The sequence below is a fragment of the Lissotriton vulgaris genome, chromosome 9, assembly GCF_964263255.1.
Source record: "Lissotriton vulgaris chromosome 9, aLisVul1.2, whole genome shotgun sequence".
Classification (NCBI taxonomy): Eukaryota; Metazoa; Chordata; class Amphibia; order Caudata; family Salamandridae; genus Lissotriton; species Lissotriton vulgaris.
Genome location: NC_141697.1, coordinates 1,212,908,398 through 1,212,931,706, shown reverse-complemented (window position 1 = coordinate 1,212,931,706; position 23,309 = coordinate 1,212,908,398). Strand labels below are relative to the sequence as shown.

General features: G+C 46.7%; 1 protein-coding gene across 1 annotated transcript in view; it reads left to right on the top strand.

Moving 5' to 3' along the window:
- Positions 1-23,309, top strand: part of LOC147693060 (uncharacterized) — a 294,395-nt gene that overhangs the window by 180,340 nt on the left and 90,746 nt on the right. Inside the window, exon 44 of the mRNA XM_086939574.1 lies at positions 13,966-14,046. Within this exon, the coding sequence (XP_086795700.1) occupies positions 13,966-14,046 (81 nt within the window). The remainder of the gene's footprint in view (positions 1-13,965; positions 14,047-23,309) is intronic.

Sequence of the window (23,309 nt, the reverse complement as noted above, 5' to 3'; positions counted from 1 at the left end):
AAGGCTCAACAGTGCAGGGCGCCTTGTGCTGGTTCCGACCTATTCACACATCGGTCCGCTACTGACATCACCTCATAAACCAACGGGGCACCCCACGCCGACTTTCGGCGCAGCATTGTAGGATGGCCACACCAGTGCGGCAATTTGCTGGACACCACCTCGGTGCCATCCAGATCTCGGCGCGTTCATTCATTCAATAGCGTCCCCCTGCACACATTCAGGGACCTGGTCGTGTCTTCAGAAGAAACGCATTGTAGGAAAAGAAGCAGAAAGGAAAAGGCAACAAGTTCCGCCGGACCTAGTGAAGCTGCAGCAGGTGCAAATAAGCTTCAGACAGTTCTACAAGCACTGCTCAGAAATCTCAACTGAGGCACTCAACATCCAGGACTTGCCATTCGGATCTTGGCGCCTTGTGCTGGTTCCGACCTATTCACACATCAGTCCACTACTGACATCACCTCATAAGCCAACGGGGCACCCCACGCCGACTTCCGGCGCATCATTGTAGGATGGCCACACCAGTGCAGCCACTTGCTGGACACCACCTCGGTGCCATCCGGATCTCAGCGCGTTCGAGTCACTGTGCCGGAAGAGTGACCGGAACTCAGCTGAACACGCCGTCTTTCGGCGCAGCATTGTAGGATGGCCACACCAGTACGGCAATTTGCTGGACACCACCTCGGCGCCATCCGGATCTCGGCGCGTTCGAGTCACTGTACCGCAACAGTGACCGCAATTCAGCTGGACACGCCGTCTTTCGGCGCAGCATTGTAGGATGGCCACACCAGTGCGGCAATTTGCTGGACACCACCTCGGTGCCATCCGCATCTCGGCGCGTTCGAGTCACTGTACCGCAACAGTGACCGCAACTCAGCTGGACACGCCGTCTTTCGGCGCAGCATTGTAGGATGGCCACACCAGTGCGGCAATTTGCTGGACACCACCTCGGTGCCATCCGGATCTCGGCGCGTTGTGCTGCCTTCGGCCTATTCGCACATCGGTCCGCTACTGACGCCACCTCACGTGCCAACGGATTTTCTACGCTTTTTGTAGCCCTATGTCGCATAACAGGTCATGTGACTTGTTTATAAAACTTTTCATTGGTTCATTTTACTTTTGGTTTCCTAAAGATGGAAGGCTTGGTCATATGACCTAAAAATAACACTTTTCATTGGTTTAGAACATTTTTTTTTCCCAAACGATGAAAGCCCCACCTTGTTTCTGGATCATTCAGACTGAAGCTGGCGTCAGCATGAGAGCACCACCATCTCGTGGCTCCGTCGTGGTCATTCCGCGAGCAATCATGGCAGCCGCTCCCCACCGGAAGCCTGCGGGAGTCGGGGGCCCCCAAGACTTTTATACAATCTTCACGGCTGAGGGGACGCTTTTCGAGAATGGAGCCCAAGCCCTAGCAGGCAAGCGTCCGACTTCCAAGGTGTCCCAGGGCCATTTCAGTGGACCAGGCCCAAAACCGAAGAGCCGTCCGCCATTTTGACAGCCATGTGGCAGCCGCCTATCGCTGCACTGCAAGAGTGGGAGCAACTCCACAACATGGTGAGCGAGACGCTGTGGCCGCAAGAGCGAGCGCAACTCAGCTAGATGGCCGCCACCTGGGGAGGCCCGTTCACGCCGCCTCCCCCCCCCCCCCCCCCCCCGGGCCGCCGCACGCCAATTTTCGGAGCAGCATTGTAGGATACCAAAACCAGTGCGGCAGTTTACTGGACATCACCTGGGTGCCTGTCGTACATGTTGTGTCAGCCATGTGACACTGGACACAGACCGCTACTGACGAGGCCTCCCCCCGCACCACCCGGGACGCCCCACACTGTTTTTCTGTGCTGCATTGTAGGATCCCTAAACCAGTGCGGCACCCAGGCGACATCACCTGGGTGCCGTCCAGAACTCTGCACGTTGTGCTGCCTTGGGACTATTCGCACAACAGACCGCTACTGACGAGGCCTCCCCCCGCCCCACCCGGGACGCCCCACGCCAATTTTCGGAGCAGCATTGTAGGATCCCTAAACCAGTGCGGCACCCAGGCGACATCACCTGGGTGCCGTCCAGAACTCTGCACGTTGTGCTGCCTTGGGACTATTCGCACAAAAGACAGCTTCTAACCATTGTTGCTTTTTGTGTTAATAAATGTTTAAATGTTTTTAGTTTTTGTTCTGTTCATTATCGTTAAAAGTTAATAAAGTTTTATAACCTTAATTTGTTGGAGTGTTATCTATTTTTTGAAAAACGGGTGAATGGGGCCTTGAATCGGGTTATTGTCATGTGTGGGCTTTGGAAGTGTGCTGCTGCAGGATCGGACATTTCAAACTCAAATGCACGTTCTTTTTCTTACCTTTCCGAAGCATGGAGCGCAATAGCAGGCAGAGAAAGGGTGATGCACGTGTTGAACACTACCTGACCTGGCAAGTTGCTGGCAGTGCCCCCCCGCCCGCTCCTGAAAGAGGGCACACACACACCGCCGCCCCGAGTACTTCACAAATCTTTAAAAGACCATGCGCTTGTTCATGAGGCTTAAATGGTTTATCACCTCTTCTAGAACCCCTACATCGACCCTCTGACGTTTCATGGAAAAATTACCATGTAACACAATACCAAGCCCTGTCAGCTGAAACCCCCAAGGAATCGTGGGGCATATTATCAAGGGGGTTTATCTCCGCTTTTTTGGCTTTAAAAACCATGAAAGCGGAGATAAAATTATTTCCCTATTATCAAGCTGTCGCTAACACCAGTTAGTGACACCTAAAAGGAGATAGCGACCATCTTGGGCCCGGCTTTGCATGTCAGTGATACTTATCACTAATGACATGCAAAGTGGCGTGCCAAGATGTTAGCGACTGGAAACAGTCCCTAACATCGCTACCTTCTATTACCAACTTTTGGAGATATTCGCGCTAAGCGCGAATATCTCCAAAATCTAACACCTGCCCTGAGCAGTTCTTAGCCATGTTATCCAATGGGAGGTGGATAACATGGCTAAGAGCATTAGGTCGATAATACATGAATATCGCTGACTTTTCTGCAATAATAGCAAGGTTTATCTGCGATAAAAATCGCCGATGTGCGGCGATAATTTTTGTCTCTAAACAAGTTATAGACAAAAATTATCGCTAGTTGTTCGTAATATGCCCCCGGGTTTTTGCTTGCAGAAATCGGGAGGCGGGAGACTAGCACTGAAATCAGTACTCACACGCCTGAATCAGGAGGATTGGCATGTCTGAATTCTCTACAGCTGGGGCCATAAACTACATCCGCAGGGGTAGGTGATAGCCTGGGACCAGCCTGGCATCTAAAATGGCTGCCGTGCACGACAAAATTGTGGCATTCGAAAAAAGGCAAGATGGCGCAGCCGCTGGAAGAGATATATCAACATATATCAGCCTCCTCAGCCACCCTCAGGAAACATAGGGGATTAGGATATGTCTCCCGCACCCCCTTATACCTAGTACTTTAATTAACGAAGCACAAAATGGCGAATTCCCGTTTCGCTACCAGTTTGCGGCCCAGTTCGCGGCCCGTGAAGCGCTTCTACCGTGAAAAATCATTTTTTTTTTATTTTCCCCACGGGACCCTTTAATAACCCCAACAACATTCCTAGGGGGTCAAGAGGGGGATACCTTGCCCCCTTTCATTAAATTCCCCCTTAGTTTTTCACCTTTTCTTCTCTCTCGATCCTACCGAGAGACAAGATGGCGGCCGCTCCGGACTGTCACGCAGCAAAAAAAAAAAAAAGCTCACGCACAGCCGCTGGAAGAGATGTATCAACATATATCAGCCTCCTCACCCACCCTCAGGAAACATAGGGGATTAGGATACGTCTCCCGCACCCACTTATAACTAGTAATTTAATTTACGAAGCACAAAATGGCGAATTCCCGTTTCGCTACCACTTCGCGGCCGCGCTTCTACCGTGAAAAATCATTTTTTTTTTATTTTCCCCACGGGACCCTTTAATAACCCCAACAACATTCCTAGGGGGTCAAGAGGGGGATACCTTGCCCCCTTTCATTAAATTCCCCCTTCGTTTTCCACCTCTTCTTCTCTCTCGATCCTACCGAGAGACAAGATGGCGTCCGCTCCGGACTGTTTAGAATGTTGACAGACACCGGAGAGCCAATCAGCTTTCTGCGCGCAAAGTTCCGATAAGCGAAAAGTAAGCGGACCGGATCGCTGCCCAGAGCGCTGTTACAGATATATTTCTTGGTTTGAACGTTAATTTCTCAAAAACTACTGGAGCACATATATTGAGACCTAGCAAAGGCACATCGGGCTAACAGTCCCTACAATTTTGCCAAGTTTCGTGCAAATCCATTCAGCCGTTCGAGCTAAAAGTGAGTCCAACCGCCCTATGGAAAACTCAATGCAAAAAACGCGTTTTGGGACCCCCCTTTTTTCTCAGCCCCCCCTTGACGAAACCCCACCAAATTTTCAGGGGCTGCTCAGAAACAAAATGTGCCATTTTCCTGAAAATTTCAGCCGATTCCGTCCACAAACGCCAAAGTTATTAGACATAGAATTTTCAAAAGTCCCATAGGGAAAAAATTCTAACTATATATACCTACTATGTGTGTGTATATATATATGTATATATATATATATATATATATATATATATATATATATATATATATATATATATATATATATATATATATATATATATATTCAGTCTTTTCTGGCTGCTGTAACTATAGAAGTGCAGTTTGTGAATAAGAATAGGCTTACTCTTTTGTGGGTGGATGCATGTTCCTTCCAAAACCCCTTCTTACTCCTTTCTTAGCTCCTCCTATTTTGCAGTGAGTATTCCTCATTTTCTAGCCACTGCACACTGCCTTTCTTACATTTATTGCTAAGATGTAGACGTACATATGGTGAGATCTCCGCATTCAGAATGATGATAGGAGAAGCGTAGACCTCCACACAGTGAATACCATTTTAAAGTACATGAGTAGTACTATTGTAGCACTGCTAAAGTTACTACCAATGAAGATTGTGACTAGGCCCCAGGTTGTTAGCAAGTGAGGGAATAAGCATTTGGTGAGTGTGTGAATGAATTAATGGGAGCGAGTAGAAATATGAGTGAGCAAGTCAATAAGCAACTGGGCGGGTGAGTAAAAAGTCATTCGGAGTGAGGGCGTGAGAGACTGACTGAAGGTAAGATCTCTTTTGTGAACAATGCTGCATACTTGTCTTTAGGTGCACACCACCATCTCTGCACCCCAAAATCTGTTGATAGCGGTATGTGCATTAAGTGCTGGGATCACCAGGAGGTTCAACCATTTGCACAGCCAGGGGGGCGGTTGTCTGGTGGCTCCCCTGTTGCCAGAGAAGCTTTCTTAAAAGTCCAGGGGTATAACACTGTGGAGACATTATATAGAGATTTAAATACCTCTGGGGTATAACTGCTACAAAAGGAGGGAGGATTTAAAAGGCATGTTTACATAGCCCAGGGCTATAAATGTAATAGAGAAGAGAGGATATTTAATGGCTCTAAAGATTCCATGGCTATTAATACAATAGATGGGGAGGGGAAAGAGGTGAGATATGGTTCTAGACATGTAAATGCAATAGGGGTATAAATACAGTGCATATGTAAAGAGTATTAAGACAATTGAAATACTCAAAATAAGATACAGATATTTAAATACTAAAGTTGTCTAGAGAGGAAAAGGAAAGATATGAGAGAGATATTTAAAATTCCCAGTGGTATAAATACAGTAGAGGAGGATAGGGTGTGATCAGAGAGTACTTAGGTTTCCTCAGAGGTAAAACTACAATAAAGAGAGGCGGTATGAGAAATATGGCTGAGATACCCGCCACCCCCTCTCAACACAATCCCCAAGGATGGGAAACCGGAAACATTCTGAACTTTTGGAAGACGGGAGGGAGTGACCCTCCCGGCCGTATTTATTAAAATATGAAACAAAATTAAAAACGTTAAAATAACAGTTTCATATTAATGTACAATTTCATTTCCACATTTGCGATGTTTGGCTAACCTTAACATATACTCTAATACAGAGGTTCACCTAGCCGAACTAACATCCTACAAAACTTTACTTTAAATTGAAATTGTACATCCTAACGTTTAAGGGCCAACGGCAAGGTCGTAACCGGTGTCAAGATCCCTAAACCAGACATATCCCCCTCACTTGTGAGGGGCGACCGCACAGAGGCGTACCTCAAGTGCATTTACCAATTTCCCTTGACTTGACGGGGGCCCCAATAAACTCGACGCCATTTAAAGGTCGTCCGAGGACTCGTGTGAGGTATCTAGAAGGTAGCGTAGACCCCCTCCCAAACACCACACCACTTACCACATCTGCCGTCGCAGATGTCCTGGCCCCGGGAAATTCCCCAGGAGGGGGCTGTAGGCCCTCCTACCCAGGAAGGGGCCTTGACCGCCTTTCCTTTCCTTTCGGCGGCCCATCCTTAGAAGGGACCGCCTCCCCGTTGAGGGGCCAATGGCCACCTCCCTCGAGCGCTCCCATCCGTAATGGGTGACGCCGACCCCTAGGGATCTTCCAATTACTGCTCACCGATCATGACCTTACCGCCCGACCAAAATAAATACGACATTCTAACTAAATTACTAATTGACTAATTTACTAAAGACAGTAACAATTACGACTTATAAAAGGCATGATTACTGGTCAACACTAGTGCATAATTACTTTATTTGCAAAAACATACTACAATTTCTTCATTCTTTATTGCATATTCAAAAGGTATCACGATGATCATCACAACCTGTAAAATTAGAGTTATCACATCAAACTTTATTCAAAACCACTTGCTGTCCTCAGGGGCTGGTGGGTGGGTCAAAATTGGCTCTTCGTTCCGTCTCGAGCTCACGTGCAGCGAGGAGGTGCAGCTTCAGAGCACAGGAACAAGAGGATGTCTTCTTGGCTTGTGGCGCCTTTTATCCGTCTTCAGGGCGGGCGTAAACCCGCCCCTGCCTGCCCCGAAGGGCGTGGCCGGCCGCCTCAGTGTCTAGGCCAGCCCACTCCAGGGCGGGAAAAGGCGCGCCCCGGCTACGCCGCTTCGGGCATACCAGCCGAGGCTCGCCTCCCGCCCAAGATGGCTTCCCGGGGGGATCGTGGTACTCCGCCATACGTTCGGGGGGACCGAATGGTCGCCCCTTTCCATATGGCTGAGATACCCGCCACCCCCTCTCAACACAATCCCCAAGGATGGGAAACCGGAAACATTCTGAACTTTTGGAAGACGGGAGGGAGTGACCCTCCCGGCCGTTTTTATTAAAATATGAAACAAAATTAAAAACGTTAAAATAACAGTTTCATATTAATGTACAATTTCATTTCCACATTTGCGATGTTTGGCTAACCTTAACATATACTCTAATACAGAGGTTCACCTAGCCGAACTAACATCCTACAAAACTTTACTTTAAATTGAAATTGTACATCCTAACGTTTAAGGGCCAACGGCAAGGTCGTAACCGGTGTCAAGATCCCTAAACCAGACATATCCCCCTCACTTGTGAGGGGCGACCGCACAGAGGCGTACCTCAAGTGCCGTTACCAATTTCCCTTGACTTGACGGGGGCCCCAATAAACTCGACGCCATTTAAAGGTCGTCCGAGGACTCGTGTGAGGTATCTAGAAGGTAGCGTAGACCCCCTCCAAAACCCCACACCACTTACCACATCTGCCGTCGCAGATGTCCTGGCCCCGGGAAATTCCCCAGGAGGGGGCTGTAGCCCCTCCTACCCAGGAAGGGGCCTTGACCGCCTTTCCTTTCCTTTCGGCGGCCCATCCTTAGAAGGGACCGCCTCCCCGTTGAGGGGCCAATGGTCACCTCCCTCGAGCGCTCCCATCCGTAATGGGTGACGCCCACCCCTAGGGATCTTCCAATTACTGCTCACCGATCATGACCTTACCGCCACAGGCCGGATAGTTGACCGGCTATCCGGACCCCCCACAACACTCCTGCCTAAAGGTCATGTCATAAAGTCCTTAGCCAAGCTATCAGATCTCCTATGAGTAACTCGTTCCCCACCCGGGACAAATGAACACCATCCCCCAAATACATACTGTCCCCTTTAATACAACCATGCGAAATAGAATGCAGTGTACTTGAACGGAACAATCTACTCATTTTATTATTAATTTTCCTTACTGAATGATTCAGAGCGGAAACCGAAAGAGCCCCCCGCCACACTTTCCGTGGGATCATATGGGACCATGCAATTGTGCACCCTGGAACTCTCCTCGCTAACCAACTTACCGTGGAAAGCATTGCCTCAAGAAGAAGTCGTCTACCAGTGGTCACCAAATCATTGCCCCCAAGATGTACTATGATTATAGACGGCGGTGACCTCGTCCGCCCTAACAAACCCTCAAAATATGATCGAAACTGGTCAATACAGAGCCCGCCCTTTCCGCAGAAGGACACACTGTACCCGTATTCCCCAGCCACGTGAATCATGTCACCTGCTTTGAATACGTCCGCGGCACGCCTCACATATGAGTGGCCCACGACCCACACCTCCTTTTTCACAGCCGGTGATGTCTGACCGCTGGCCCGGTGTTGGGTCGACTGCACAGTCCGCCCCGCCTCGTAGGCTTGCGCAACTGAAAACCAAACAAAAACAAGAAGCGTGAGTACATCATTACAGCTTCACAACATGTGCAAACGCACATACCTTTTATAACAATTCGAGGACCAACGCCCCACACGTTTAACTTGTTCGACATTCAGACCCCTGGCTGTAGCCTCTGTAGCAGCCCCTATCCGAAAGGAATGGGTCCCAAACTCGCCGGCGTTCAAGCCCGCGGCAGAAATCGACATCGCAAGCACCCGCTGAAACTGAAACCTCGTCAGTGGGGTGGCGTCAGCGTGTCTCAACAAGGTCCCCCCCCATGATGCCACCCTTTGCGCTAAATATTCCTCCACGCAACTCACCGGGCACATGGAAGACCCGGGAATCCTTCGTATGATTATGCCGTCCCCCATTGCACCCTGATCGGTCTTGGACCTCACAAACGAGACAGTCATTGTCTCCCCCCTGACCTGGACGTGCTCTCGGCACAGTCCCCCCATGGTATCCTGCTTGTTCTTTGCCACTAGTTCGCTTACCCGCATAGCCCCATGGAATGCTAGCACAAAAGCGGCCCTGAATAACCTTGTTTCATACAGGGATGAACATGTTGCAGGGAGTACAGATAACAACAGAGTTAACCTATCCAGACCTATCGGGCGCCTTGCATCTACTTTGCGACCCTCAAGGCGTTGCCACCCACGTAGCGCTTTCTGCACAACGAAAGACGCGGTCGGGTCCTGAATCCCATGGGCCCTTGCCATAAAGGAGATGGCGGCCCGATGCCTCTGGGCCGTAGCCGCTGATTTGCCTGCCTGATGTAACAACAGCAGAAAATCTACTACTAGTTCTTCTTGGCCCCAAAGCTCTCCCCTAGCAGCCCCCACAAAGGCCCAATATGATCGGAACGCCCCTTCATATGCCTTCCTTGTCCTGGGTGCCAAACTCTCTCCCACGAGGTTCTGTAGTTCGGGGCACCGAGAGACCAAAGAGCTTCGGGAAAGGGTGCCGCCACCGGGTCCGCTGTGGGCAGAAAACCCCAGAAGGCCTGCATACGAAAACGAGAAAGCGCATCAGCCGCTTTATTCATTACCCCTGGCACATGTTTTGCCTTAAAGAGCACGTTCAATTGCATACACAATAACACAATTTCTTTGAGCAATCTCAGAACCCACTTGCATCGTGCTGCCTGGCTATTGATACACTCAACCACGGTCATATTATCAGACCAAAACACCACAGAGTGATCTCTGAACCCCTCAGGCCAAGTTTTCAGGGCCACAAGAATGGGAAAAAGTTCAAGAAAGGCAATGTTACTTGTCAGCCCACACTCACGCCACCATAATGGCCATTTTTGAGCCGACCATCGCGTGCCGAATATGGCACCAAAACCAGTGCTCCCTGCCGAATCTGTCCACAGCCCCAGCTCCTCGGAGGACACCGCCGGTTTGTTCCAGACAATTCGACCATTGAAATCCGCCAGAAATGCCAACCAAATGCGCATGTCCTGACGAACCTCTGCCGATAACCTTGTGCGATGATGACCCTCCTTCAGGCCGACCATGGCCTGGGCGATCGAGCGGGAAAAGGGGCGGGCCATCGGCATGACTCTCAGGGCAAAATTCAGCTGTCCCACCAATTGTTGCAACTGGTGCAGCCTGACCTTGGACTCGCTAATACAAGCTTCCAGTGAAGCCCTGAATCTTATCACCTTCTCCTTAGGTAGTCTAAAACAACCTTCCCCAGAGTCGAGTTCGATCCCCAGGAACTCGAGGCAAGTCGAGGGACCCACAGTCTTACCTGGTGCCAACGGCACACCGAAATGCTTCATTAAAGTACAAAATTCATTCAAAGCCTGTCCACATTCCGGACCCCCGGCCGCCCCCAGAAACAAAAATTCATCGAGATAATGCATGACATGCTGAAAACCAGTCTTCTTTGTGAAGACCCATTGCAGAAAGCAACTGAACTGTTCAAAATATGCACAAGAAATAGAGCAACCCATTGGCATACATTTATCCATGTAAAACTGACCCTGAAACATGAAACCAAGGAGACGCTGATCGTCTGGGTGTACCGGGAGCAACCGGAACGCTGACTCAATATCTGACTTTGCCATCAGCGCCCCGGGCCCTAGGCGATTCAACATGGCTACGGCCTCATCGAAAGATGCGTACCGCACCGAACACACATCCGGGTCTATTGCATCATTTACGGACCGACCACGTGGGGCTGATAAATTATGTATCAGTCGGAACTCACCCGGGTCCTTCTTAGGGACCACCCCCAAAGGAGAACAAACAAAGTTAGCACACGGTGGCTCGTCAAATGGACCGGCGACTCGACCTCGAGTAACCTCCTTCCTAATTTTTTCTTGTACTACGGTCGTATGTTGCAAGACCGATATTTGATTTTTACATTTTCCTACACCCCGAAAGCCCCCCACTGGGATGCGGAAACCATATGAAAACCCGTTCCTCAACGCCCCAGCGGAAGCGTGGTCCGGGTATTCGCTGAGCCAAGGAATCATTGCCATGGTATCAACCGGGGTAGGTAAAGGCGCCCCTCGGACTATTTCAGACCTGTTTGGCGCCTCCTCTCCCCCCGTTATCACCCGTTTTGGCTCTGCACATGGACTCCGGATGGGATGGCTGCCCGCACCCTCCACATTCATGACGAAATTTACATGACCCCTGGGGCCTCGTACATTTCCCTCTGTTGAAGTTCCAACAAATCCCCCTTTTACCTGTGTTGCCGTTCGGCCTCGAGTTGTATTCGTTACCTGTACCTGATCGAAAGGGGGGCCCGGCATATTGGCGGGAGGATTCACCCCCGCTACTCCCTACTAATGGTACTTTTAACATACCAGTAATCTCCATTTTTGACCATGAAACAGAATCATAACAATCCCAAGTTAAGTTTTTTATCGTGCTCCTTTGCTTTTCTAAAAATGTTATCGTAACAAAACCACTGATTGCCCCCATATGATACGGAATATTCCATGATCCGTGTCTGATAGATCGGTAATTCGGACAGCAACTCGGGTCTGCGTTCGCCCATGATGGAGGTAAAAATTCCCCACGCCTTCCCCCAAGTGCCAATGTTTTCATCAACTTTAAAGGCGGCCATTTTTGCGCGCCAAACACTCGGATGCATGAGCTCCTTTTGGCTCTTAACATGCTCCATCTCATAATGATCAGTAAGCAACGAGAAGATGTTTATATACTCATTTGCCCATATCTTCTCCTTAATAGCCAGAGGGACATGTTGACCCAACTTTTCCCTTCGTGAAGGTGCAGACTCATCCCTTGCAATCGGCAATGGCCGCTTACCTGAACCGGAAGCTGCATCTGCTGGAGCCGTCCCTGTTGGCTTTTCTACTGCCGCAGCCGGCGTGATAACTGGCGATGATGCCTTCACCGCCTCCCTTGTTGCACGCAGTTGCTTCATCAACACTCGCGCGTCGTCAGCCGTGGCGCCCTCGCTATCTTTACCCAACCACGCTGCTAATTGCGCTGCCAGCTCGGGCGGCATATCCTCCCCGGATACGGGGGTAACCACTACGGGAATCGGATTCCCCTCTGCCGGTACCGGAGTTGGCTCTTCGAGTGGCGCACAGGGAACCGGGATGTCCCCCCCAGCTGCTCCCCTTCTGGGCCTTTTGCCTTTTCCTCCCGGCGCTGCTCCCGCCAAAGGACGTTTCGGTCCCCCTTCTCCGTCTCTATCCGTCACCCGCTTCTTCAAATCGGTTACTTCTTTCATGAGTATCCGCAGCATCTGGTCGGTAGTCATTCGCTTTCCAACCTTCTTAGGCATTCTCCGACAGAGTATCTGTAATACAAAAAAGAAAGATTACCACGCTCAAAATTGGTTCTTCGTTCCGTCTCGAGCTCACGTGCAGCGAGGAGGTGCAGCTTCAGAGCACAGGAACAAGAGGATGTCTTCTTGGCTTGTGGCGCCTTTTATCCGTCTTCAGGGCGGGCGTAAACCCGCCCCTGCCTGCCCCGAGCTTCGGGCATACCAGCCGAGGCTCGCCTCCCGCCCAAGATGGCTTCCCGGGGGGATCGTGGTACTCCGCCATACGTTCGGGGGGACCGAATGGTCGCCCCTTTCCAGAAGAGATAGGAGGGAGATGTTAAAGAGCTTATTAAGAGTTTGGCAGTGCAGGAGTGGGACCGCCCCGCTCCCCACTGCCAAACCTGTGTTGGTACTGCCCACCAGATCAGGAGTTTTCTCCTGGTCTGGCGAGTGGTTCTTTGGTGTTCCCATGGTGGTTAGGCACCACGATGGGAACGTCAATGGCAGTACCTGCACGGCATGGACTGCTGCAGTCCATGCTGTGCAGGTACCGGTGTGCATGCACACATGGGGGCACATGTTGTGCCCCCCTGTGTGCATCCATAAGGCATGAGGTACACAGGGCCCCCTTTGTTTCCTCACCGCCACACTTTTCATGGTGGTTGCACCTACATGAAAAGTGCGGCGGTGAGGAAACTTGTAATATGCTTGGCAGGGCCGGACTACAAACGCCAAGCATATTGCGGCCTTAAGGCGCCACCGCCAGGGATATCTGATCTCTGATGGTTGTTGTGGTCCCAGGGTGGCCCGACTGCCCTCGTCCTAATAAGGGTGGATGGAAGACGGCTGCACCCCCTCGAGGCTGGCATTCCAGACTCACAATAAGCCTGTAAATTCCAGAGGTGTTTAGGTAAAGCAGAGGAGTTGAGTATGATCAAGTCAGTAACACTGCTACATGAAAAAAGGCAATAAAAAGAGTTAAGAAGGTGAAAGAGGCTCCAGGGGTACAAAAGGTAGCTCTTCATCTGTGCAAGACTGGAAATATATATATATATAATGTGAGTTTAACTCTGGAGTGATGGTAATTGATGGGTGATTGGGTGACATAAGAATGTCTACATCAAGAAGGGATTTTGCATATTTTGAATTAAAGAATTGGTTTTCACATATGTATTCTAAGCATCATTTTATATATTCAATTTTTACAATTTTAGTCTCAGGACATTAAGTAATTTGCTCAGAATCACACACTTTCTGTCAAGTTATGAAGCTTAGATTAGAACCCAGGTCATATAGGTTCCAAAGAGAGAAGTTCGGCCACTAGACCACATCTTCGCTCTTTGTAAGGGGCACACCCCCAATCTGTGATATGTGCAAGTCAGCCAAAGAACTAAAAAACACCTGGGACAGTCACTGGACGAGGTTTTAAGGACAGAACAAAGAATAAGCTGGAAAGGTGGAAGTGTTGTAGAAGCTTGTGGCATGGTAGGGTGAATGCACTGGCCTGGCATAATCTGCAGATAATGCCCAAGTATTCATGTCATCTAAAACCCAGTCTCACTCTGTTGTAATGACCATGTTTCCTTTTCCAGGGAGAATCAGGAAAACCCGGAGTTCCTGGAAGAGATGGGGTGCCTGGCAAAGATGGGGAAATCGGTTTACCAGGAAAAATGGTACTGAGTGCTTGATTATACTTTTTTTCATTTTGTACTTTTAATGCATCCTGTTGACATCAGATGATACAATATGTGAGGTGCATCAATTTACAAGTGAGAAATCTCACACCTTCTGCAATGTGAAGAGACCTTATAACATTTACGGGAAAGGCATTTGAAAGTGTTTTCATCACAATTCTCAGATGTTCTAATGTTTTTATGGGCATCCCTTTGCCTGCTATATTGGTGCTTTGATATTTGTGGCTCTGTCCATTCCTGTAAACAGCTTCTCCCATGGGGATGTTTGAATAGCTTCTTTTATCTCTACAGATTTCTCTCTTGGCAAGCAGATAACTTAGCCCTATTACTTTTTTCTGACCTTGAGAACCACCCATATATTCTTTAATCCCTAAATTTCTGCATCTATTCTATATGTATCCTTAGTACTATTTCATGAGTGTGGGCAATAGTTTGCTAATAATGTTGATTTTCCCCACTCTTCCCAATGCATGGAAGAAGTCCCCTACTTCCCCATGACAATGAACACGGCGAGAGTGCCTTTAGGGTGTAATAGGTTCGAAGTAGGTATTGAAATTGAATTAAAAGCATAATTTTGATGATATGGCTAGTTCTCTGTGCGGCATTTTTGCCTCTCCCCACTCATCTTCTACTAACTGACCAACGTCTTGTTCTCATTTTAGATTCAGCCGTGCAAGTTAATCAGGAGCATTAATTACCAGGATACAATAAATATGGAAAATCTCCCAAACTCTAGCCTACAAATAGTTATCTTGGCTTCTAAAGGGTTTTCTGGGAGGTCTGGCAGGCCTGTCTTGTTTATGACCTGAGCAGTTTTTGGCCAAAAGATTACTAAATTCTCAGTGTTGGGAGTTGGCAATCTGGGCCCCTTTAGCACCACAAACAAGGGTCCAGCGCCCATATTGATCAACATGAATTGCGCTTGCAAATGGCCAGATTCTGAGAATCTGGCCGTTTCCGAGTGCGATTTTTGCATTTAGGATTCATCATCCCAAATGCAAAAATCGCTATTACCAAAATCGCATATTTGCGAGGAATTGGATTTAAGGAATCTCTAATAGAGATTCCTTAAATCCAATTCATCAACCAATTGGAAATTGCGAATTCGCAATATTTGGTCGCAATTTACCACCAAGTCTGACTTGGTGGTAAATTGCGAAAAAAGAGTAAAAAGCACTTTAGTGCATTTTTTTCTTTTGCATGTTACACACACACATGTCCTCTGGACATGTGTGTGCGCAACACCTGTTCAAATGTGCATTTGAGGGGTGCTACAGGGTGTCCTTTGGACACCCCTGGCACCCTTCAAATCGCAATCTTATTTGCGATTAGCAAGTTGCTAATCGCAAATAAGGAATACTCCCCATTCATTCCTATGGGCCTTTTGGCCCATAGGAATGAATGGGGAGTTTTTCCTTATTTGCGATTAGCAATTTGCTAATCGCAAATAAGGAATCAGTAGGAATCGCAATAAATTTTGCTAATCCTACATGAATCCCGCTTTGCGAGTCCTTAATAGCGAATCGCTATAATTCGCTATTAGGGCCTCGCAAAACGGGAGATTGATGAATCAGGCTGTTAGACTGGTAGTGCACCACTTGGGGGTTCAGGACTCACTCAGACTCAGTGTGCGTTCAAGATGGTGGGAGCCTTTTGTGTCCCTGTGGCTCTGAACAGGAGGCCAGCAAACTAGCATTTGGAGTAACTCTGGTAGTCCTGGGTTCAGGTGAAGGTGCAGTCCTTCCAGGTACAGCAAAGCAATCTTGAAGGGTGCACAATCAGTCACAGCAGCAGGCAATCCTCTGAGAGTCCTTCCTAACCGCGGGCGGGGAACTCCGCCTCCGCCCACAGAATGTGTGGAGTTTTGCCTGCTCCGCGAAGTAGGCGGAATAGGCAAAACTCCGCACACTCGCAGCAGAGCGGAGTTGGCCTCCCACCCGCACTATTAACAATGATGTTTTTTTACACTTACACATAATTGTGAATAGGGTTGGTGGGAGGCGGTTGGCTTGTAGCGAAGCTACACGGAGTGAGCGGAGTTTGTTTTCAACTCCATGGCATTCCGCGTAGCCCCTCTATGCCCACTACGCTCTGGCTTAGTCCTTCCACAGGTCCAGGAGGGAACTCAGGAGCTGGTGTATGATGTCCTAAATTTATACCCTGGTGCCCTCCTTTAAGAAAGTGGGAGAAGCTTCTAGACAGTGGCTTTGACATGCATGGAACTTCCAAAGTCTCCTGCCTTGGCTCCAAGCTGGCTGCATTGACAATGTGGAGGTGATAGGTTCTTTGAGTGAAGGCAGGGCACTCTCTATTCAAGTGGGGCTGTGCTCAGCTCCGCCCCCATTCTTCCAACAGATGTCCCTTTCAGAAACACCTAAAGCCTCTATTGTGTGACTGTCTGGGAGGAATTCACAAAGTCTGACTTTCAGTTACATCCAGGCATATGTCCCAGGACAGGCACAAAATGGCTACGGGCAGAAAAGACCAAGTTTCTAAAAGTGGCATTTTTTAAATTGTAATCAAAAATCCAACTATACCATTAAATAGTGTTTTTTTATTACAAGTCCAAAGACACCAAGCATGATATAGCCACCTGCTTCCATTTGGAAATTACAGCTTATTAAATGAAATAAGGTCTCTCCAATGTTATCCTATGCGAGGGGTAGGCCATACAGTAGTGAAACATGGATTTGTGAGTTTTTCAATACCAGGACATATAAAACGTAAAAGTAAATTTCCACCTTTTAATTAAAATACACTCTGCCCTAGAATCTGCCTTAGGGGTGTGTTATATGCACTAAAATGGGAGTTTAAGGCTTGACAAGAGGGTTTTCTTGCCAAGTGCACATGGCTGCTTAAAACTGCACTCAGGCTGCAGTGGTAAGCCTGGGACATTTTTAAGGTGCTACTTTAGTGGGTGGCACAATAATTGCTGCAGGCCCACTTGGATATATGGTATACCATCTATACAGGACTTATCAGTAAATTATGCCAATTGATTATAAGCCAACTTAACAATGTTTTAACGGAGTGAGCACAAGCACATCAGCACTGGTTAGAAGCAGTAAAATGCACAAAGTGTGAATACCAACAAACAAAGTTAGCAAAATGGAGGAGGAGAGGCAAGAAGTTTGGCGGAAGACCCCCATAAGGCTGAGTGGTCAAATACCTGGCCAGCCCCACTAACTTTTGGCTGATTTCTCTATTACCAGCTGCATCAAAAATGCTGGTAAAGCTAGCTATCAGGTATCAGCTATCTGCTATCAGGATACAAAAAGTATTTTGATGTGCTACACCAATCTTAATCCAGCTTTAGGCTGAGACACAGCATCGAAGTAGCACTATTAGAGGTGTCTCAATCTATCAAGGCCAGACTGCTGCTTTGATTCTTCTAGCTCTGTCAGCAGTATGTGATACGATGTCCCATCAGACAATTCTGCAGCGGTTGGTGGTGATGTCGGTTTACAAATCAACTCTCCAATGGATTCACTCATTTCTCTCAGACAGGGCAAGCGGTATCCTAGAATCCTTCACATCAGCACCAAAATCACTAAATTATGGTGTTGCTTGTGGATTCGTAATGAACCCCACCCTCTTTAATGTTAATTTGGCCCCTTTGGCACCTATCATTGAATTCTATGGTATACAGATGATCTATTACAATGGTGATACACAGATTAATCTTTCTATGGGAAAGAAGGCAGCAATACCTCAGCTAGAATTTAAGAAATGCATAGTCCATGTGGTTCAGTGGATGAAGAAGAGTTACTTGAAATACAACTCTGACAAAACTGAGGTGTTCTTGTTTGGACAGGTGACAGAGGGCTGGCCCAGACACCGGTGGCCCGAAGAGCTAGACCCAGCTCCTGAGCCTGCAACAGATGCCAGAAATCTGGGGGGTGAATTTGACAATAATTTGTCTTTTTACCCCCAGATTCTGCCTGTTGTGGGTTAATACTTCACTCTAATCTGGACAGTGAGGGAGATCTTGGATTTCATCCTGATAGAACCTTGAAAAAGAATTGTGTAAGCAATGATAACCTCAAGCATTGACTATGCCAACGCCTTGTGTTTGGGGCCTCCTAACTACATAGTCAACCGAGTGCAGAACGCTGCAGCCAGGTTGATTCTACAGTTCCTAAATAGACAACCCATAGCTCACTACCTTAAAGAGTTGCACTGGTTGCGTCTAAGAAAAGAGATTATCTTCAATGCAACGGTAATTGCCCATTGTGCTTTTTAATCGACTACTAGTAAATGCCTTGGCAACAGGCTTGGCCATTACCAGATCTTAGAGCTCTTCTGATGCCTTCTGCTGAAGATTCTCAAGATTGATTGGCTGCCATGAGTAGCAAGTCTAATCACATATTTAGGGTCTAAGACCCATAATAACTTCCTCCATCATTGCACTAAACAGAAAACCGTTACTCACTAACTAATGTTGCAATTTCTTTTCATTCCTGGCATTTTGCTTCTTGTGCCAGGAAGCCCTGAGAGCAGCTGTGGACTTTACAAGTTTGATATGGTTTGAATAGGCAGGTATGCACTGGCCGTTCCCTGAATTACACCCTTAAATTTCCACCCACAGCATACATTCAGAGGAGACTGTTCCTACTTTTAACTCAAAGTATAGCTTTGATTCTTTCCACAAATTTAAAGGAGCAATCTTAATCAACTAGCCACCAAGAATGCCATTGTTGCTGTAGGTTGGTTTAATTCTATTTCAATCACCAGTGATCAGAGAGGCTTCTGGGAAGAATTCTTGAGTGGGAGACCCAGGCCACGTCTGTCGCCAGAAAAAAGAAATCATTTATATTGGGAAAACCTCCTATTTGATTCACAAAAATATGCGAAGGCCCTTTTGCCAACCTGCAAGCATCAACAAATATCACAAAGTCCTCACCAATTCAGAGAAAGAGACTGCCCTATGTCCTGCTGCACTTGGGTCATGAGTTTTGAGCTCCCTATTCATTGTATTTTAAGTTTCCTCCTGCAATGATCATCCTCATGGGCTCTTCTGCAACCAGAGTACCAATCTCTTCTAGCGTATTGAAGGCTAATGTAGGGAGTGCATAGACACTGAAAATAGTTCTGTGGTGGCCTTATAGAAAGCCTTTCAGCAAGACATATCACCCTTGCCGTTCAGTTCAAGTCTTTGTTACCATTAGTGGGAAAGACTGTGTAAGTAGGATAGCCACCCCCTACAACCTTTGGTAAAACCCAAGTGGTAGACTCTGGTGTACCCATATTGACCTAAGAAGTTGCAGTGTGTGCCTAGAAGCTGATTCTCTTGTGACACAGATGTATCTGGTGAATGTCTTTTAACACTTGTTATAAAGGTCATTTACGTTTCAATATATTATTTTGCATTCCCCTACTCCTGGTTGCTAAGTGTTGGTTGAGCAGTAGGATAATAAACAATAATAGATAGACAATGAAACTTTTCACATAGTGAAAAAGGTTAGCAAAACTAGAAAAAACATTGAAATACTCTTTCCACCAACCCCCATCGTATGATTCCACCCTAGAAGCATCTGTCATCCTTATGAGTCCCCAAAACTCTGCTTGATCACCTAGTTTGTGTCTAAGCACCTCTAAGAAAATTATTATTAGCCCAATAGGAAGGATCCTTTCAAAATCAATCTTTCAAGCTGCAAAGGTTGAGAGGATCTACAGGTATCCTCCTCCCATTTGGCCACCCAATCGCAGTTCGCCTCAGGCACTTCTAAGCGCCTTCCAACAGACTTTTTGTGATAAAGGACTTTTAGTTTAGGGTATATTAGCATGTAGGATACATGCATAGCATGTAGCTCCTGTGTGACACCATCAAATGTCTTCCGCTGCTAAAGGGCCATGCAAGTGTAGTAAGGGAATATTAGATAAAAATAATTCTTGACATTCTATTTTGGTCTTTTGCTATGCTGCTCTGGGGGTCTCGTTGTAATCTTTGTAATAGAGGTCTTGAGACAGCACTTGACTGTTTTTTTTAGTGAGAGCCTGATGTTCTCTATTGATGACAAGGGGAGGTTTTCTCTTCCGGGACCCAGGTGTGTGACCATTCCTCAAGACCTTTTTCCAGGGGTGCCACCCTCCTGCCCCTCCTGGAACCCCACCAAGCAGAAATTATTGTACCTTGTCAGGCTCTCTGCATCCTCTACCTGTTCTTCCGTTCATTTCCTTTTTTATGAAACCACAAAAGCAACTATATCTTTTATCTTTCATTTAAAATTATATACTACATTGCCCTTCATGCTGCAATGTGCACTGGTTTGTGGATTCATCACTCTATGCTGTATTTATTTACTTGTACCCATTCGCATTATTTGGTGGAACCCTGACCTGTCAACAGCTAGTGCTTTTTGTAAGCCATTTTTGTTTGTTAATTAGTCAAGAAAATTGACCAAAAAACACCATCATTGTGGGCAGGATGTCAAGGACTGCATTGTGTTTTAATTGTGATTTCCAGATTTACTGTTTCAGAAATATTCTGAAATTGGCAAAGATCCAGTATTTACCCTTCAATGTCTTTTCCTTTGAGTATTCTGCCTGGTGCCTGAATTTTGTTTTGCTGTGAAAGTCATTTACTCAATCAAAGGATTAGGCATGGAAGAATTTAGCTTTCTGCAAAAATGCATTTTCCAAAAATGAAAACAAGGCATTCTATGACTTCTCTACAAAAACGAAGTGAAACTCTGCTCCCAGCTTTTAATTCTGTGTAAGATTTTGATCCTTCTGAAAACTCTCTCTTTGGCTGTTTTATGTTGAGCTTTCACCCTGGATCGATTTAGTTCCTTAGAAAGTCGGATTAGGTCTTTTTCTCTCTGAAAATGCCTGTCCAGTCTCTGTGAACCCTGTGTGGTGTTGCATTGTGTATTGCAGTGTACTGTGCCAATTAGAAAGTACCCAATTAGAAAGTACCCAATTAGACAGTATCCCTACACCTATGGGCTTCTTGGTACTAAATGGGACAAGTCAAATCAGACTTTAAAACATGGTAAACTGTAATCTCATTTGAAATTTGGGAATTGAGGGCATTTTGTGCAGATTCAGTGGTAGATAATTCATTAGTCAAAGATAGCAGAAAGAAGAAACATCTTACTTTTCATTGACTGTGTAAAGTAGGCACAGCCAACATTCACTTAATAGCATCTTAAGGGTTTGCGGACGCATGAGGAGACAATTTGTCTTGATAAAGGAGGGATCTGTTGCACTTCTTGCTCTGTATATCACACAGATGTTCCCTTGATGGATGCTGAGGTTACAAGATACCTTTGAAGCAATGTTACAATAGGCGAGGCATGACCTAACAGTTTATCAACCAAGAGCGTCATTGTGCCAGTGTTCTGCCTCATGTGTGAACATACCAGTAGAGGTTTTGAAATGCCCAAATACAGGGTATTGCCATAGTCCAGTCTTCAGGTTAATGAATGCTGCTGCTGCATAAATAATGTATCAGCTTATAATAACAAATGTGGTCTGATACCAAGAGAACAAATACAGTATGTATTCATGGTATTGATTAAGGTGTGAAATGCGATATTACTAGTTCCACACTTCACAACATTGTGTATGCCATTAATTACTGACATGTGACATGCACATGTGTGTAGGAGCATTTTGTGGTATTCACAGTCAGAAGTTGGGTTGGCCAGAATGACTTCTAATTGAACTGAAATATATCAGTGATTCCTTCCATTTATCACATACTTCTTTGATAACAATATACTGTTCCTCTAATATGCTTCACATTTTCAAACTCTACAAAGCCATTGTAGTGTAGTACCTATAGTACCCTTCATGCAGGACCTGCGCTGTTTTTGGATAACATATACTGTGGGTCTGGTGGCAGACTGACTCTGTACATCCCCGTCCGAGTATGTTAGCCTCTTTTGCATTAGTTATCTCACAGTGCCACTAGAATCTCCTTTTATCAGAGAAATTAGTTTTTGGCAACCTCAGAACACAACAAACACTGATTCCTCAGACTCGTGGAAAAAATATACTACTTTTCACCCAGTCACTCGTGCATGCTTATTTTCTCTCAGAGAGATACACGGAAGAAACAGTTGAGCGTGTTTACAATAAGAATGTGTTGTACTGTTGAGCCTAAGCCTAAGAGCCAAGAATCCCGTTAGGATTTAGCCGAACCCATTACCTGAAATAGTGAGAGTGTGGGACTTTGTCCTGGACTCGAATTGTACACGCCGCAAGGGAAAGTCAGACCACTGTCAGCTGGAGTGATTGCATGTCGGAGCCGCAGCGTCTCTGGTCAGTGTGTCGGCGTGAAGTCTCAGTCCCTCCTCCTTATTGATAGCAAGAGGTGCTGTATTTATACAGTCGATGTGTGTGTGATAGCTATTGTGTAGTATGAGGATGACGTTGGGGATTAAATCTTGTGCGTGGATAGGAGAGGTGTAGTATACCCCCGGGTATCGTTCTCATAATTTATTCATATGCGCTAAGGATGACGTCTTAGCAATATCGATTGGGAAGAACGCTTCCTCAGCATGGAAGTAGGTGAAAGGTTTAGTCCATAAAAGGCATCAGTCCTTATAAGGTGTTCAGTCCCTATAAGGCAGTATGTCCTTATTAGGAGTTATGACGTTATAAGGCTCGTTCATATGAAATGAAGGAGAGATGATGTAGGGAAGGTGTACGATGTTTTCTGGACCTATATTAGGGTACCGATATGAAATATAATACCATCTATCAATAAGATGCTTTGAGAATTCAGGTAATGGTGGAATGAAAGTGAAAACTGTTCCTTAAGACTGGATTCACCAGTTTGTCACTTGACATCCCTCATGTTTACACCTAATTTTTACCAGGTAGAAGTTACAGCCTTCCGCCTCCAAGCTTAAAAAATATGGAATATACGTCTCCTATGGGCACCTCTCTTCCTTTTTATCCCTCAGGCATAACCTCAAGCCCTATTTGAACTCAATGGATAGAGGATTAACATCAGAGGTCTGCAACCACAAAAGTGGTAAACTATCATCTATTTGTTGAAGAAGGAACTTTATTGGCTTATACCTTCACATCTATGTGTATTGAATTCAGGGCCTTCAGGGTATGGACCCTGTGCTCCTGCAATGGAAATTTGAGAGATACACCCCTGGGAGATGCCTCACTTCTGCTTCAGCGAACCTCCTCTGTGTAACCTGATCTGTAAGAAAAGACAAGGTGGGCGAGCCTTTATGGTCAAGGCAGCCCAGCTTTGGAACAAGTTGCCAGTCACTCCT